General features: G+C 58.7%; 1 protein-coding gene across 1 annotated transcript; it reads right to left on the bottom strand.

Annotated features, from left to right (window-relative positions):
• Positions 1–1,263: 1,263 nt before the first annotated feature.
• On the bottom strand, positions 1,264–10,438 carry TALDO1 (transaldolase 1). Its single transcript, XM_028094203.2, has 8 exons — positions 10,308–10,438; positions 6,737–6,860; positions 5,269–5,376; positions 4,871–5,002; positions 2,412–2,587; positions 2,076–2,273; positions 1,708–1,853; positions 1,264–1,459 (listed from the first exon to the last, which is right to left on the bottom strand). The coding sequence occupies exons 1-8, from the start codon at positions 10,402–10,404 to the stop codon at positions 1,427–1,429; spliced, it is 1,014 nt and encodes a 337-aa protein (XP_027950004.1). The 5' UTR covers positions 10,405–10,438; the 3' UTR covers positions 1,264–1,426.
• Between the last annotated feature and the right edge of the window lie 7,835 nt (positions 10,439–18,273).

Raw genomic sequence — 18,273 nt, 5'->3', positions numbered from 1 at the left:
CACAGACTGAACCTTGACCACATCCTGCAAAGAAGCCAGACCTCAAGGGTGTGTGTGTGTGAGTCCATTTACACGAAATAGCCAGAAAGTCCAGTGAGAGTAGTCAGGGGGCAGGGGGTGCAAATGAACAGGACGCCTTTCAGGGTGACGAGAATGTTCTAAGGCTAGGGGGTCGGGGTGCCTGGCTGGCTCAGTCGGTAAGCACGCAACTCCACCTTGGGGTGGATTTGTGCCCCACACAGGGTGTAGAGACTGTTTCAAACACTAACGTCTTCAAACCAAATAGCCAGTCTCTGTGGTCTGCAGGTCTCTATTAAAATCCACAGCTTGTACATGTGAGCGGGTGGGTGGGCTTGATGTGTTTTAGCTGTGTCCAGTCACATGTGTGCATGCATCCCGGGGTGTAGTCTGTTGACCACCTGGCCGCCTGCCTGCCTGTCAGCTAAGGGCTGGGACGTAGCCAGAGAGGCACAAAGCCCTGCCCAGCACTTGGACACCCAGCTGCCCCCTGCACACCCTAGGGGGGTACTCTCAGCATAGGCTGGACCTGCTGGGGCTAGGCTTGTGTGCTCTCGGTGGGTCCTCTCCCCAAGACCCGGCATCGTGTGCTGTGCTGTTCCTGCCCTTGGGCAGGTAGCCGAGGGGCCGCTCCAGAACCAGCCGCCAGCCTGGGTGCTCTGACCCCGACACAGGATGCTCCTGGCATCCCTGCAGAAAGCTGTGCAGAGCGGTCCCTTAGTGGGACCCGGGGCAGTGTCTGACCAGGGCTGTCCCTGACACCTGGCACCACCTGCACAGACCTGAGGTGGCCGGCCCGGTGTCCTCCATCCCTGCAGGCTGCTCTGTTCCAGGAACAGGCTGGTCCCCGGGGGGGTGGGAGGGGCTACCCCATGGACCGCCATCGCTGCCCCCACCAAGCCCTTCCCCGTGCAGCAGGTCACGAGCAGAAGCTGCTCCAGAGCCTGTGCACACGAAACCGTCCCGAGGAGGCCCCACTGCTCCACACGGGAGCTGAGCAACGGGTGGCCTGGCTGGAGCTGTTCCTCCATCTGCAGGCACCTACACCCCAGGGAGGCCCCCTGGGAGCCCCTGCCCACAACCAAAGTCCAAGGACTCCCAGGCTCCCAGCTCGCTGCCCAGCAGAGGCTCATGGTTGAGGTGAGGAGCCGTCCCTGCCTGTGCCACCCTAGCTGGAGCCACGTCAGAGCCAAAGCCTGGGGCAGCTGGTGCCAAGGGGGAAGGGACTGGAGCCAGAAAGAGGAATGTAGCACAAGAAAAGTGACTGCTTTAATTAATTAGGCAAAATTTTACATAGAATCTATGATCCATCCCTGCCCCAACTGGTAAAAAATGCAAAATTCACAAGGCATATGCAATCAGCCCCAATTCAGATGGCACAGGTCTGTGGTCCGGCTCAGGCGCGGTGCTATTTTCCGTTCTCTGTGCTGAACATGCGATCCTAGAAGGGAGAGCGTGAGAGGTGACAGGAAACTTGCCCGCTTGCCCCCCAGCCCCCGCCTCCTGCGCAGGAAGGGGTAAGGCCCACAGTCAGGGCTGCTGCAGATGGGGAGTCATGGCCTCCTTACAAGGGCGCCCACCAGTGGCTGGCCCGGAACCTGTGGGGCAGAGTCCAGGCAACCAGGGGAGCTGACACCCCCAGAGTCCCCCAGAACCTTCCAGCTCCGCCCCCAAGCCTGGGGCACTCACCATCAGCATCCGCTCGAGCTTCACGGCATCCGCAGCAAACTTGCGGATCCCGTCTGAGAGCTTCTCCACGGCCATCTGGTCCTCATTGTGCAGCCAGCGGAAGGCCTTTTCATCCAGGTGAATCTTCTCCAGGTTGCTGGCCTGGGCTGGGGAGGACAGGCACCGGGGCCTCCCACAGCCGCCCGTTACCCCGCCCGCAGCCCCGCCTGTGCCACCCCCTTGGGGTCAGTGCTGCCCGGCATCTCTGGGCAGGGCCCCAGCGGGGCTCCCGTGACAAGCAGGACCCAGGCTGCCTCAGGCCAGTCCATCGCCTACGCCCTCCGAGAGCAGGGTGAAGGTGGCCACAAGCCAAGGGCCAGACAGCTTACCCGCCTTGACTGACAGCACGGGGGCCAGCTTGCTGTTGTCCTTGAGCAGCTCCCCCAGGAGCTTGGGCGAGATGGTGAGGAAGTCGCAGCCTGCCAGCGCTTTGATCTCCCCGGTGTTGCGGAAGGAGGCGCCCATGACGATGGTCTTGTAGTCAAACTTCTTGTAGTAGTTGTAGATCTTGGTGACACTCTTCACTCCTGGGGCGACACGCTGCGTTCCTGAACAGCCTCCGGGACGCCGGTAGCGGTGCCCGCCCACGGCACAGCCCAGAGTTGCCGTTGCGTCCCCTCCACTCAGCGGAGCCCCTCACCCCGTTCCTTCGACGGGCTACTCACCAGGGTCCTCCAGGGGCTCGTAGGATTTCTTGTCTGTGTTGGCCACATGCCAGTCGAGGATGCGCCCCACAAAGGGGGAGATGAGTGTCACTCCTGCCTCGGCGCAGGCCACGGCCTGGGCGAAGGAGAAGAGCAGCGTCATGTTGCAGTGGATGCCGTGCCGCTCCTCCAGCTCCCTGGGGGGACAGGGCAGGCTGAGCAAGGCTGGGCCCACAGGTCCACAGGCGGCACGGGCGCTCCTGTGGGTGCTGACACACAGCCCCCCCGCCCCCCGGCCCGTTCGGTGGGGAAGCCGCTCGGGAGTCCCTCAGCGCAACCGGGCCGCCCCTCCCCCACAGCACAGGTGCAACACTCACCAGGGGGCCCTCTGCCTGGTGGGCTACGGTGACAGGAATTTTCTCCATCAAACCCACATTTCCAAACAGGAACAAAGGCAAGAGAGGCTCCCTGAGAGCCACGGTGGGTCTCCCCGGCCCGGACACGTGCACCTGCACCTGGGACCCCGGGCCCCTGGCGCATCACAGAGCCTGCCTGGGCCGGAGACCGCGGGGTCCCCTCTGACCGCGGTGCCGCCCTGCCCTCTGCCGCACCCGCCCCCCAGTCGACCGGACGTCCTGGGGCTGAGCCCTGAGGGTAGGGCAGTGCCCACACGGTCACATGCCAGGGAGTGGGCTGTGACAGCTGAGCCTGCGCTCAGGCCCCTCTGGCCGTGTTTCTCCCCTCCCCCCAGGGACAGCTTCAGAGGGGCCTGCACCCTGTGGCCACCTGGCGGTGTTAACGAAGCACGGCTGCAGAGAATGAGGACTCGGTGGCGGTGGTGGCACAGGCCCGGGAACCCCGCAGGGGCTAGCCTCTCCCAGGGCCTGCATGCCCGGTGCGGGCGCCTGTAGCTCAGGCTGGCCTGCGGGAGGCCTCAACAAGACCCAGCAGCTGCGCCGGTCTGACGGGACTGGCGAAACACAGTGCGTTTTTGGAAGCAGCCAATGGGGCGCGCCAGGAAGGTGACTTTACCAAGTGTGAGATGGAAGACAGACGGGGAAACAGCCTAGGAGAGGAAATTCACCCAGGACGAGACCGTCCGTCCCACCGTCAGCACTGGCATGTCGCGAGACAAAGCTGCACAAGCCATGAGACAGATCTGGCCGCGAGCAATCCCTGCAGAGAGCTTAGAGCTCATCCGGAAGCAGCCAGTCCTGCGCCGCCGTGAGCTCCCGCAACCCTGAGGGCCGCTTAGCCACGCCTCCAAGCAGAGACGCGTCCCCAGCCACCCTTCCCGCCCCACTCCACCTCGCAGGCTGAAGCACGCTCGTGCTGACCCTGCTGCAGGGGACGTTTGCAGCCTTATGAAATTGTGTGGCCATGGCCCCGGGAGCAGCTTGGACACGCTCCGCCCCCTCTGATCTGGACCTCAGTTTAGCAGCGTGAGTGACCACGGGCGCCAATGCCTGAGACCTTGGCATTTGCAGCCTCCTCTAAGTTTGTTTTATCAGCAGTTTCTCTTGAGCTTGGCTGCGCTACCCTGAGTTGCCCGCTCAAGGACTTCGGAGCTTGTTGCTGGAGTGACCAGCTGACAGAGGGCTCCGGGGAAAGGGCGCTCGCTGGTGAGCAGGACCAGATGACTTGGTGTCAGTAATAATTTCTACAAGTCTCAGAACAATTTTCCAATCACTGCTGACAAAAATAAAAACTATCTGAGTAAACGGAAAAGGAGAGAAGGGCTACAGATGGCACCAGTGGGAACCAGCAGGCTGCCCGAGGGGTGGCGAGGCACGGAGGGACTGTCCACGCAGCAGCCCCCCTCCCGCAGAGGTGCCCACAGCAGCGAACACTCTGGGTTCGAGTGCTGAACCTGTGCACGGCTGTTCACAGCAATACTACTCATGATGGCCCTGAAGGCGGAAACAACCATGTGTCCACGGAACGGTGAGTGGACACACAAAGTGTGGTGTGGACCCACTGGAACATTAGCCGTAGCAGGGATGCAGCCCTGAACGCGCCACCACGTGAGGGAAGCCAGACACAAAAGGCCACATGTCAGGAGATTCTACTGACGTGAAAGAGCGGACCAGCAAAGCCAGAGGAACAGAAGGTGGGTGAGTGGCCGCAGGTGCTAAATGGGCCAAGTGAACACACGGTCCGAGCACGCATGAGGAGACGCCCTCGCTGACCGCTGTCCAGGTGTCAGTGGTCTCTGGGCAAGAACACATGGAGGAATTCTCCGGTCTCTCCCGCTCCGCACGTTTGGTTCCACGACAAGCTGGTTTTCATAACTGATACAGATGGGGGACGGGAGACTGGGGATCTCCCAGAGGCCTGGTTTGTCTCTGGACAGTGGTGACCTGGCCCCCCACACCGGCCCTCTCTGGACTGAGTGTCGAATGTGCCCACAGCCGCGCAGCCCCCAGCCCCGGAATGGAAGCAGAGCCCCCACCAGACCCCTCCTCACAGGGGATCCTTACTTTCCAGCCTGAATTCCTTCCCAGGTGGATGAGAGCTTTATAAGGATCCGGTCCTTGCTGATCCCGGCTTCCTTGTAGAGCTCGATGAGACGCCGGGCTCGGGCCACCATGGCGTCCTTGTCAAAGGACAACCTGCGTGAACAAGAGGCCCCTTGCCGAGCAGCCCGCCTTGAACACCCACCAAAGAGGAGTGAGTGGGCGCCCGCGGCCTGCCCTGCCCTCCCGTGGGGAGCAGCTTCGAAGCCCATCTCACTCACGGTCACATTCCTCCCCGGCATTTACACAGAAACTCAGGCTGAACTTGAATCGCAGAGCAGGGGGCGCCGGCCAGCACAGGCGCCGTCTCCGGACCAGACAGCTGCTTTTGCCCCTTGACCCCAAGGACCCCGAGTCCTTACCTGGCATCCACTTCTGTGGATACACGGCCTGGAATCTTCTTTAATATTTCTGCTCCAAACAACACAAAAAGTTTATCGATAGCATTCTTAATCTGTTCCTCTTGTGACCTGAAATTCAAGGGAAAAAAATTAGGTCGAAAGCTTTTAGGTTTTAAGTGCACAGGATTCTACAAAACAAATTCTCTCATTCCTTTGCAGCAAATTCCTTTCCCTTCATCTTCTTTTTTTCCCTACTTGTGGTAAAAGACACACAGCATAAAATTGCACCATTTTAGGGGCGCCTGGGTGGCTCAGTTGGCTAGACGACGGCCTTCGGCTCAGGTCATGATCCCGGAGTCCCGGGATCGGGTCCCACATCGGGCTCCCGGCTCAGCGGGGAGCCTGCTTCTCCCTCTGACCCTCTCCCCTCTCGTGCTGTTTCTCTCTCTCTTGCTCTCTAGTAAATGAAGGAATAAAATCTTAAAAAAAAAATTGCACCAATTTAACCATGTCTAGGTACACAGCTCGGGGGCGTGAGGTATGTTTACACCGTGCAACCATCCCCACCGTCCGTCTCTGGAACTTTTCATCACTCCAAACTGAATCCATCTTGTGGCACAAGACAAAAATAATCCTTTCAATCTCTTTGAAGTTGCCTGGGCAGGCGAGTGAAGTGCACCGTGGTATTCCAAAATGGCCCACTGCCCAGGGCTTCTTATTAGCCCAATGCACATGGGACAATCTCCAGCCCGCCCATCATGGGTGAGGACCCGCGGGGCAGCTGGATGGGGGACAGCACCAAGGCCTTGCTGATACAACGAGGTGCAAGAGCAAGCCTCTAGAGAAGGGAAAGGGAGCTGGCTGCAACGGGCTGTGTGGTGGAGGGCAGGGCGGACTCAGGACACAGGGCAAGCACCGCACTCCCGCACGTGGCCTGCGCCTTGGTTCCTGCAGGTACCCGCCCAGTGGTGCACTATCACCCCCGTGGAGATGGAAAGTGCCATCAGGAAAAGGGCGAGGAAAGCCAGCCTGTGGTTGCCTGGGGGAGGAGCAGGGGCGGACTGTGAATGGGCACCAGGGAACACTCTAGACTGGACTGCGGTGACGGCTGCACCACTGAAAAACTTTACCAGAACAAACTGAACTGAGCACTTAGCGAATCTTACTGCAGCAAAGCTGTTATAAGATGATAAAACGACAGAAAGCAGGTCAGTGCCTGCCAGGGCTGGGACACTCACCACAAAAGGGGGTGCTGCATTTTAACTGAGGTGGTGTTTATAGGGAGCACATGGTCCTGTAAACAATTCACTGAACTGGACACTTACTATGGCGGCAGTTTACTACATGTAAATAACACTTTGATAAAGTTGATAAAAATAAAGAAACCCAGCTTTCTTTCCTTGAGTCTGACATCCAAGAACTAAAATGCCATTAAGGAGGTAACACCCGGGGGAGCCAGTGCAGCCGACTGCACCCCGCCCCAACTCACCCGCCCAGCCGCCGGCCGTAGGCGATGGCCTCCTCCACCAGCTCCTGGTAGGCTGGCATCTGCGCCGCAGCCAGGATCAGGGAAGGGTTGGTGGTGGCATCCTGGGGCTTGTACTCGTCGATGGCTAGGCAAAGAATTTTGGACAGCTGGAGAGCGAGTGGAGTGCTCCTCCTGCCACAGAAGAGCCCCTCTAAGCCGGGCGCACAGCAGCCGAGGCCCGCATGGTTTCCAGCCGGGGAGCAGGGGCACTTCACACGCATCTCCCTCCCTGTCCCAGAGGGCTGTCTGCACAACACAACCGCTACCACGGTGGGGCCAGAGATCCGAGGTACCCCTGTGGGAGCTGACCTTCCCACCGTGGGGCGGGGCAGGCAGCGTGCACAGCTGGGAGGGCACTTCCTGCGGCCAAACTACCATGGGCGGGCACCGTGGCGCCCAGGCCAGCGGCAGTGAGGGCGCGCGGCTGCATCCACGCACGGCCTTCTCCCTTCTCTCACCACGTTGGCTCTCAGTAACAAGCCGGCAAAGACAGGAAACCCGCGGGGCCTAACCTGCAGGCTCGCCGACCAGAGGCCGAGCCAGCCCATGGCCATGCACCCTCACAAACACTTCTGCTCCAGACCATTAGCGGGGTCAGTAAATCCATTTGGCAAATTAGTATTTTCAAAGTATGCTTCGATGACAAAATTAGAGGCGGAGAACGACTGGCGGCTGCCGAGAACAGAGAGGGGCAGCCATCAGGAGCGCAAGGGACAGAATCTCTACGTGCTGTGAAACCACTGCGGGGAATGCCACGCCCCCCACCCCCTCCCCGTTCAGGCTCGCAACTGGTGGGCGGAGCCAGGCCTGCGGCCTCCTTAGAGGGTCGCGCGGGTGCCGGCTTCCTGGGGCCAACATCACACCACGGCCACAGAACATGTCACCACTGGGGGACAGCAGGCGAAGGGTTCATGGGACTCGACAGGCTAATTTTGCAACTTCCTGTGAGTCTATATTTCAAAATCATAACTTAAGAGAAAGTGCTCCCGGGGCCCCTGGGTGGCTCAGTCGGTTAAGCATCCGACTCTTGGTTTTGGCTCAGGTCATGATCTCAGGGTCATGGGATCAAGCCCTGGGTCAGGCTCCATGCTCAGCAGGGAGTCTGCCTGAGATTCTCTCTCTCCCTCTGCCCCTCCCCACTTCCCATTCTCTCTCTCTAAAATAAATACATAAATATTTTTTAAATGATTTATTTACGTATTTTAGATGGGGGGGCAGAGGGAGAGAGAATCTCAAGCAGACTCCCTGCTGAGCGCGGAGCCTGATGCGAGGCTCATCCCACGACCCTGAGATCATGGACCTGAGATGAAATCAAGCGCCCACCAATTAACCGACTGAGCCACCCAGGTGCCCCTCGGCTCAGGTCTTGATCTCAGGGTCAGGAGTTCAGGCCTCATGTTGGGCTCCAAACCCGGCATGGAGCCTATAAGAAAGACAGAGAGGAAGAGAAAAAAGAAGGGAGGGAGGGAGGAAAAAAGGAAGGAAGAAATGTTCTGGAGTGGTATTTTTGCAGGCTCGAATCTCATGGAGGGATGTACTGAATAGTGCCTTTTGTTACATAAAATTAGGCCTTGACAAGGCTGACTTCTGACAAACTTAAAAACAAAAGTAATACTCAGCTGGGGTCAACAGATGGGCTTCAGGGTCCAGGGACCCTTAAATTGAATGTGAAACTGCAGGGGGCGGGGTCATGTTCTGGGGAGAGCATCCATGGCTTTGATTATATTTTCACAGCAGCCTATGATCCACCCCCCAGCCCCTGCCAAAGGTAAGAAACTTCAGTTCATAAAATGACCACAAAACAGGGGCGCCTGGGTGGCTCGGCCGTTAAGCGTCTGCCTTCGGCTCAGGTCATGATCCCAGGGTCCCGGGATCGAGTCCCACATCGGGCTCCCTGCTCCGCGGGAGGCCTGCTTCTCCCTCTCCCACTCCCCCTGCCTGTGTTCCCCCTCTCGCTGTTTCTCACTCTCTCTAATAAATAAATAAAATCTTAAAAAAAAATGACCACAAAACCAAATGCTGGATTTGCAACTATGCCATGTTTATGGGTATACATTATTAACTACTGTATTCTTACAAAGTTGCTAATATTTATTAAAATAAAAAAATGTCAGCACATGGATTTAGATATTTCTGGGAAGGGAAAAAGAACAAGTGTTCCCCCAAGGCTCCTCTCCAGGGAGAGCCGCAGGAAACAATATAGACCAAGGCTCTGGCAAAGAAGCAAAGACGGAAAATGATTCTAAGTGTTAAGAAGGGGAAACAGGGGCGCCTGGGTGGCTCAGTCATTAAGCGTCTGCCTTGGGCTCCAGTCCTGAACCCAGGATCCTGGGATCGAGCCCCGCGTCGGGCTCCCTGCTCCTCGGGGAGTCTGCTTCTCCCTCTGCCGCTCCCCCTGCTTGTGCTCTCTCTCTCTGTCAAATAAATAAATAAAATCTTAAAAAAAAAAAAAAAAAAGAAAAGCGGAAGGGGAAACAGGCACAGAAAAGGTGCGGCCACGTTTCCAGCACACTCTATCCTACTTAGGTCAGTGCCCAGAGGTCTGATGAAAGGGCACGGGGAGCAGGAGTTCCCCCAGAGGCTGCCCACGTGGGGACGTCTGACAGCCTACAGGCCGGACCCACGCGGATCGCTGACCAGGTCTCTGTGTTTTCTATTTAAGCCGCCAAAAGTGGGTGTTCGCTCTCCTCCGCCCAGCTAGATAAACAATCCTCTTACTCAGCGTTGCCAAAGAGGAACTAATAAAGCCTGTTTCTCAAGCCACTGTGAGAAAGCAGAAAAGAAAGGAAGTCAGTTCTACAGTGCTCATTTCGGTGCAGCCTTTCATGGTTTTCCTGAAAATCTTGTTTGTTCACAGCAGAGCAGGACGGAGGCCCGTTCAGGCGGCGCACTCCCAGGACCAATGGATGATCCTTCCCCACTTCTCTCCCACCAACACAATGCAAACCCAGGAACGACAGGTCCCCAGGACCAGACCTTCGCTTTCCCCCGGGCACTGAGTTTTACCCGCCAGGCTCCGCTGCCCCCTGAGCAGGGGTGCAAAGTATGTGCAACAGGAGATTGCAAAAGCCGGCCTGTCATTTCTGGTCTTCCTGGGCCCAGAACTAACTCGAGTTCCCGCTCAGTAGTCAACATCTGCTGACCCAAACTGTGGAGCCAAGTGGTCTGGGCCGAAATTCGCTCCAGCTCTACCTCGAGCCTCTTCCTCAGCGGAAAACGCCTACAAGCTTCCCAGGACCCACTGACGCTAGAAGCTCCCCCCAGGGCTTTCCAACAGCTCGGAGGGAGCCCCCGGCCCTCACCCCAGCCCCTTTCCCCAGCCCTCAGCCCCTGCGCTCCCTCCTCACCTCCGGGCATGGGCCCGCGCCCCCTCGGGCCCCCTCCCCGATGCCCCGACCCGGGCCCGCGCCCCCTCGGGCCCCCTCCCCGATGCCCCGACCCGGGCCCCGCCGGCTCTCCCCGTCCATGAACGCCCGCCCCCAGCACGGCCAGTCGGTGCGCGTCCCGGAGATCGGGGTCCCGCGCGCCTCACCGTGGAAGTCGCCCGTGTCGGCCACCACGGTGGTGAACTGCCTGAGCTGGTCCAGCGCGCTCTCCATCCTCTGCCGCTTCACCGGGGAGCCCGACATGGCGAAGCAGAGACCGAGCGCGGTGGCCCACAATGCCCCGGGGGCATCTGCGCGCCAGCCAATCCGAGAGCGGCGCGGGAGGGCGGGGCCGACGGCGCTTCCGCCACAGGGCGACGCCCCGCCCCGAGACCACGCCCAGTTTCGGGACCAGTCCCACCCGGAGACAGCTGCCGGGGGGTCCGTGCTCTCTCCCTCGAGCCCTGCATCCTTAGATCGGTGTCCCCTTCTCATCACCAGCTGTGCCCCCCAAGGGTGCGCCCCTGAAGCGATGCGTCAGCGAACGGTGCGCCCCCCTCTGTAATGCGCTCCCGGAGCTATGTGCCCCCAAAACGGTGTGCCGCCCTCCAATGATGCGCTTCCCGGAACGATGCGCCCCTGAGCGGTGTGTCCCCTGGAGTGATTGGATCCTGGAGTGATGCTCCCCATCCCCCCCCCCGGGCGTCAGATTTCCCACGGGGCGCCCCATTGAGAAAGGGACAGGCGGGGCTAGGTAGGGAGAGATATAGATAGGGGGCTCCGTTATCAGTCTCATAGAAATCCCCAAAATGTGGAGTTGTAAGGAAACCAGAGATAAGGGAACACTCCAGACCACCCTGCCCTAGGTGTCTGAGAGGGGAATCTTATTTATGACAGTCTCCTGTGATCAACAGAAAATAACCAGACCTTAAAAAGAAATAAGCCATTAAAGATGTTATCAGTAGGGGCGCCTGGGTGGCTCAGTCGTTAAGCGTCTGCCTTCGGCTCAGGTCATGATCCCAGGGTCCTGGGATCGAGCCGGGCATCGGGGCCTGCTTCTCCCTCTCCTGCTCCCCCTGCTTGTGTTCCCTCTCTCGCTGTGTCTCTCTCTGTCAAATAAATAAAATCTTAAAAAAAAAAATGCACTTCCTTTTGAAAAAAAAAAAAAACAACGCAGATCATCACCCTATACTTGCAGTCGTCATGGGATGCCCTCCCAGGGGTACCTTGGGCCTCGCTTCACACAGATAATGGGCTTGGGCCATTCTGTGGGCCACACAGCTCCCTGGAGGGGCGGGCCATGCTGGGCCTGGACCAGCTCAGTCCCTGCCCCAGAAAAGGCAGCAGCGTCCCTGGCAGGAGGCTGAGAGCAAGGAAGTGGCATTGCAGAGATGATGAAGGCGTGTTAGCTTGCCTGCCGCCCACTTCATGATCCCAGGGCATTTGTGTGCCTCAGGAGAGGGAGGACCCCCAGAACCCAGAAGGACCCATAAGTCACTGAACCACCACGTGGATGAGGGGCCAGTGTTTGAGGGGCAGAGGTGTAGGGGTGAAGCCAAAGCCTCAGGGTTATAGGAAGAGAGGGTGAGGAGGGGAGAAGATCTGGTGGCCTGCTGGCCAGCTCTGACCCCATCCAGGTGGGCTGGGGTGGGGGCCAGGGGCCCAGCATCTGTACCTCAGCCTGTCCTGGCTCAGCTCCTTCCCAGGACACTCCTAATCCCTGGCCCTGGAGGCCCAGGCAGTGAAGGCAAGGATGACACCCAGGGCCCTCTTGCACGGGCTGCAGGGTACCCCCAGGAACCTTGGTGGCACCTCCACCCACGTGCCGGGTACAATGGGTGCTGGGGACAGGTCAGGCTGGGTTGGTGAGCGAGCGGCTGCCCTGGGGAGGTCCAGCCTCACCGCAGTCCTTGGAAGCAGTGGATGACCACGTCTATGCAGCCTGGCATTCCTAGGAGGGGCCGGACTCCGGCTCCCACCAGACCAGGACAGTCCAATGGCCTGGCCAGACCCGCAGAACCATCCAACGGGAACCAGGCAAAAAAGGCAAAGAGAGAGTGACAGGAAACAAGATAAATGGCCAAATACCAGGAGTGGTGGGCGGGCCGCCCACAGAACAGTTGCAGAATAGAGCTCCAGGCGCGTGACAAAGCACCTCATGCAGAGTGTCCCCAAATCCCTTCTTTCAACAGAAGCTGAGCTCCTCCTGGGTGCCGAGAAGGAACACACGTGGCTGACCCGGGGGTGGGGACAAGTAAGCCCCGTGGGGCAGAGGTCATCCGCCTGTGAAGAGTGGGGGTGGGCCTCAGGGAGGCCTCGCTGAGAAGCTGGCCTTTGAGCAAAAGGCTCCAGGGTCTGGCGGAGAACCAAGCAGGGCACTGCAGACCATCCAGTCCTCCCCGGGGACTTCAGTCGAGCTGGCAGAGCTTGGACACGGGGTGGGGGGAGGGACGCCATAGGACTTAGGGTTTAAAGGGTCTCTCTGGGCCTTGTGTTGTGTTGGATTGAGGGAGCAAGGGTGGAATCCGGAGGTGGTGAGGGTGGGCAGGGACAGTGACCAGAGCGTGGCCGAGAGGCTGCAAGCAGTATTGGATCTGCTGAGGAGCTGGCTGTGGGGGAGGGGGCAGGTCAGGGGTGGGGGGCAGGGGGACCCTCTGGCTTAGGGTACCTTAGTGCCCAGAGCTGAGCAGCAGGGGGTTGAGAGGTCTAGAGCTCAGGTCTGGGGTCAGCCTGGAGAGGCACTGGGTGTGGGAGGGTAGGAAGTTGGGTCAGTTGGGGAAGGAGCTGCCCAAGGCGGGCGGGGGGGGGGGGGGGAAGAGCCAGACACCCTGGGGGTGGGGAGGAGGAGCTCCCGGGCCTCCTGGCCGGGCCTCACTGCTAACCCACCCGAGGCAGTGCAGGGCGGAAGGGAGGAGGGGGAGGCGTGGAGTCAGTGCACACTCAGTGCTTTGGGGGGTGTTACAGGGAAGGGAGCTGGGCTGGTGACCCCCCAAGAAATGAGGGCATTGTGGCTGGTGGCAGGAGAGGAGCAGGGCCTGCGCCACTGGGGCCTGGGTGGACAGGGGCTGGGATCCAGGGCCCTCACGCAGGGGTGGCTTTTGTCACTAGGCAGGACGGGCAGCAGACCTGGGCACAGAGGGGGCAGACTGCTGGTGGCACATGGGGCTCTCTGTGCTCTATGACCCTTCACTGCTTGAGGGACGGAGAGGGCAGTCGGGGGACAATGGGAGAGGGGGGCCATGTGGCTCACCCGGGGCAGCCGCCGGTCCCTCCAGCTTCTCGGGGCAGGTGTGGCAAGGTGGAGGCTAGATTTAACCGAGACAGGGCTTGGCCAGGGCAATGTGAGGAGAGAGCAAGGGCCCTGTGGTGGAGAAGGGGGCCGAGCTGGGGGAGGAGGGGACCGGGTCGGAGAGCGGCTGGGGCTGGGGGTGGGGGTGAGTCAGGCCAGGACGGGCAAGACCGGCCCAGGCAGGCGGCTTAAACAACCACTCTCTGTGGCAACAGTGTGAGGAACAAAGGCAAAAGAAATAGGGAAAGAAAAATTAAACTTCCTCATAACTTACAGCCCACTGACGAGTCCTTGAGACAGGCAGGGTGCCCTTCTTCCAGCAGCTCGGCTGCCTCTTTGTGAATCATTTGCTAAGGGCAAAAGGCAACCTTAGCTTGACATTAGCCTGACCTCCAGGATCCTGTAAGTCTTTTTTTTTTTTTTTTTTAAGATTTTATTTATTTATTTGAGAGAGAGAATGAGAGAGAGCACAAGAGGGGGTAGGGTCAGAGGGAGAAGCAGACTCCCCGCTGAGCAGGACTCGATCCCAGGACTCCAGGATCATGACCTGAGCCGAAGGCAGTCGCTTAACCAACTGAGCCACCCAGGCGCCCGCGTCTTTTTTTTTTTTTAAGTAAGCTCCACACCCAGCGTGGATCCTGACATGGGGCGTGAGCTCAACAACCCTAAGATCATGACCTGAGCCAAAACCAAGAGTTAGATGCTTAACCGACTGAGCCACCAAGGCACCCCAGGTCTTTCTTAACGTATGAAAATTCGTTAGATACATGTTGGCAATCATTCTCCAAACATATGGCTCACTGTGTGCATCCGAAGGGTCTCATGACTAAGGCTTTACTAGATAGTAGTAAATGATCCCTTGGGGTCCTGGAAACCTTGCTTCCAAATTCCTTAGAGACTTATACTGTCCCACACCCCCTCCCGACTCCCAAGTAGATAATCAGTCCCCCCTCACAGCCCCAGAGCAGTTCTTTCTGCCCATGGGTCTTGACCCCCTGCTTTAGTAAAACCACGTTTTTTTGCACCAAAGACGTCTCTAGAATTCTTTCTTGACCTTTGGCTCCTGGACCCCAACCCTTCACATCAGTAGTAATAACAGAAGAGAACCCTCTACGAGCTGCTTGAGAAATTACCCTAGAACAGCGTGGCTTAAAACAACAGACATTCCCCACTGTTCAGTTTCTGTAGGTCAAGATCCAGGAGCACTGTGATTTTTGGATGTGACACCAAAAGCACTGACCCAATTGGACAAGTGTGCATTGGCTTTTCTCTCCGTGGCCGTGGGCATGGCAGGACAGGGCCTGTGTGCTAACAGGCCACGCAGCGTTTCACAGCAGTGACCAGAGTGCGGCACAGGCCAGTCAAGCAGGTGGCAGGTGCGTCACTAAGCCCGCCCAGCGGTGGGTGGCACGGGCGGGCGCAGTGAGGCATGGCCTCCCCAGGGTGGCACCCCTGCTCAGGACTCTGCTCTTGCCCCTCAAAGCTCTGCCAAGCAGAGGCTGCTGGGCCGGGAGCCGTCCGCGAGTACCCCCGATGTGCGGCGCTGGCTGGCTGGGGCAAGAGCCTGGGGCAGAAGGGCGTGGTCACGCCCCGAGGGTGGCCCCCAGGTGGGCGTAGGAAATCACAGGCCGCTCATCTCAGGGGAATGAACTCCAAGCTTCCTCCCTGGCTCGGGAAGGGGATTTACGGACAGAAGCTTGTCCAGGGAGGAGCGCATCCCCGCAAACCCGCCTGGGGGAAGACCTGCTTTTATAACCCTGGAGGCTGGACCTGATAGGGGGAGATGATCAGGAAGAGAGTTTCAGAACCCGAACCGTATTATGCCCCGAGGGCGTACTTAAGGTGTGGTTGTGATGTGGGAAACAAAATTAAATGTCCTTGTAACCTGCAGCCCATTGACAGATACCTGAGACAGGCAGATTAGAACATTCCTCCGAGGTGTTGAGTCTTCTTTAACAAACCAAAGTCCTTTGGGAACTTCCTTCCTCTTTACTTCTCCCAACCCCAAGGTAGAGAATCACTTGCTCCGCGTAATCCCAGGGCAGCAGGGGGCAGTAGCTCCTCCTGTCCACGGGCCTGTCCCCGTGCTTTAATAAAACCTCCATTTTGCACCGAAGACGACTCAAAAATTCTTTCTGGGCCGCCGGCTCCAGACCCCACCACCACCAACGTTCCGAAACTGCATCAGTTGGACAGAAAGTAATGCGTGCGGAGGCGGGGGTCTGTGCTCAAGAAGGCTCCTGTCAGGAGCGGTCATCTCAGAGGGTCTGTCTGCGTTGGCATCGGTCTGGTTCACACACCTTGTCGTCATTGTCAGCGACAGCCTTCTAGAAGCTTCTACTCATAGCGGTCTTGCATGGTGCGGGGCTGTTGGGCGCAGCGGCCAAGAAAGAATTCTTGAGACGACTTTGGTGCAAAAAGGTGGTTTTATTAAAGCATGGGGACAGGCCCGTGGGCAGGAGGGGCTGCACCGGGGTCCTGAGGAGTGGCTGATGATACACTTTTGAGAGGAGAGAGCGGGGGTGGAGACAGCATAAGTTTGCAAGGAGCTTCTGTATGCAGAACGGGAGGTTTACAGGACCGAGGACGGCGGGTGCCGTCATTGCGCTTGATGTCCAGTAAAACATCAACACGGAGGGGGCCAGAGCTCCTGGAGGAAGGTCATGCTCAGGGATTTGTCAGCGGGTGGCTGGTTGTGGGGACATTGCTCTTGCCTTTGTTCCCCTCGTCAGGGACCCTACTTCAGAACAGACGGACCTGTGCCCCTGGGTCGTGGGGACTGTGGTGGCCCCTCCGTCTCCATCTCCTCCTCCCAATCGTTAATGAGCAGAGTAAGAAGAGTGGGGGAGTTGCCTTCCCTACCGTGCTTTGGTTTGGAGCAGGAAGTCTGGGGGCCAACATGGAAGGGGGGTGGCGACCCTGGGCCCCAGGTTACCAGCTGCCTATCTTTCCCCTCCTCTGCTGCTTATTTAAAACTTTTAGGATACAAACTCAGCAGAAAAGTTTATTCCTCAGGCACAACCTCTGTTTCCCCTCAACCCTAACTCCAAAGAAGAAATGAGATTGCAAACCAAAAATTTACAAACTTCTGTGCATCAAAGGACACCATCAACAGGCCGGGAAGGCACCTCATGAAATGGAAGAAAATATTTGCAAGTCACGCATCTGGTAAGGGCTTAGTTTCCAGAACATACAGAGAAGTCCTAAATCTCAACAGTAAAACAACAGTCTGATTCAAAGATGGGCGCAGGACTGGAGCCGACGTCTGTCCAGGGAAGACCTACAACTGGCCAGCCAGCAGGGGAGATTCCCACGTCCCTGCTCGTCAGGGACACGCACATCAGAGCTACGGCGAGGACCCGCTTGCGGCCCTCAAGACGGCTGTTGTCCACTGACAGCAGAAACCCCGCGAGTGGGAGCACGTGCAGGGTGGACCCTCCCGCACACGCGGCGGGAATGGAAGCCGGTGCAGCAGCCGTGGAAAACGGCGTGGCGGTTCCTCAAACAACTGAAAATGGAATGACCGTGTGTTCCAGCGATTCCCCTTCAAGGTATTGACCCAGAGAGCCAAAAGCAGGGACGCGAGTGGATGCCTGAACACCCACATTCACAGCCGCTGACGCAGGGAAGCAGCCCAAGCGTCATCGACGGACAAGCGGATAAATGTGGTCCATCCACACACCGGACCGTCACTCAGCCTGAACACGGAGGGACACGCTGACACCTGCCACAGTGTGGGTGGACCTGGGGGACGTGATGCTGAGAGAGACAGGCCAGACGCAGAGGGACAAATACTGCAGGATTGCCCCCACATGAGGTCCTTAGAGTCTCCAGATTCACAGGGAACAGAGAGTGGACGGTGGGCGCCGGGGGAGGGATGGGGGTCGGTGACTCAGGGGGACGGAGAGTGGACGGTGGGCGCCGGGGGAGGGAAGGGGGTTGGTGACTTGCGGACAGAGAGTGGACGGTGGGCGCGGGGGGAGGGAAGGGGGTTGGTGACTTGCGGACAGAGAGTGGACGGTGGGCGCAGGGGGAGGGAAGGGGGTCGGTGATTCAGGGGGACAGAGAGTGGACGGTGGGCGCGGGGAGAGGGAAGGGGGTCGGTGACTCAGGGGGACAGAGAGTGGACGGTGGGCGCGGGGGGAGGGGGTGGAGGTTAGTGTTTCCTGGGGACAGAGTCTCAGTTTGGGAAGATGGAAAGTTCTGGAGACAGGTGGTGGGGATGGCCGCACAACAGTGTGAATGTGCTTAGTGCCCCTGAGCTGGGGGTTAGAGACGGTGAAGACAGTACATTTTATGTTCTCTGCATTTTACCAGGATTAAAAACTAAGAAGAATCTGGGAGTAGCCTCGCTGGGGGCTCTGGCTCGGGGCCTGAGGCTGCATCATTTGCAGGCTTGGCTGGGGCAGAAGGAGTCACTCTGTACTGTCCTACCCGCGTGGCCATGGCGGGAGGCCCCTGTGTGCAGCCGTGTGTGCCTCTCCAGGTGTGGCCTGCCCTTGTCTGCAGCCTCGGGCTGGGGCAGGTGAGACTTGCCTTAAAACCTGTTTTGCATGGGGCTCCACACTCCTAGCTTGGAGGCTCAGACTCACCATGGCAACAAAGACGCTGTTTTCCTTGAAGCAACAGGGCCCCTCGTTCATTTCGGGGAGAAGGGCTGCCAAGATCCCAGGCCTGAGCACCCACAGCACTGCGGCCGGCGGTGCCCCCGAGGGGCCAGGGCAGCTCACACCGCTTCCTGGGGCGGCCTGGCCGGTCCGGCCTCCGCTCGGGGCCCAGGCTGGATGAAGTGAGATTAGGGATGGTTGTTCACGGGGACTTCTGCCCCTGCCCCCCGGAGCGTG

This window comes from Eumetopias jubatus, unplaced genomic scaffold (genome assembly GCF_037043125.1).
Source record: "Eumetopias jubatus isolate StellerSeaLion01/CBP00866 unplaced genomic scaffold, mEumJub1_p1.0 scaffold_13, whole genome shotgun sequence".
NCBI classification, from domain to species: domain Eukaryota; kingdom Metazoa; phylum Chordata; class Mammalia; order Carnivora; family Otariidae; genus Eumetopias; species Eumetopias jubatus.
The sequence above is the reverse complement of the archived record's forward strand: the minus strand, read 5'-3'. Positions and strand labels throughout refer to the sequence as shown.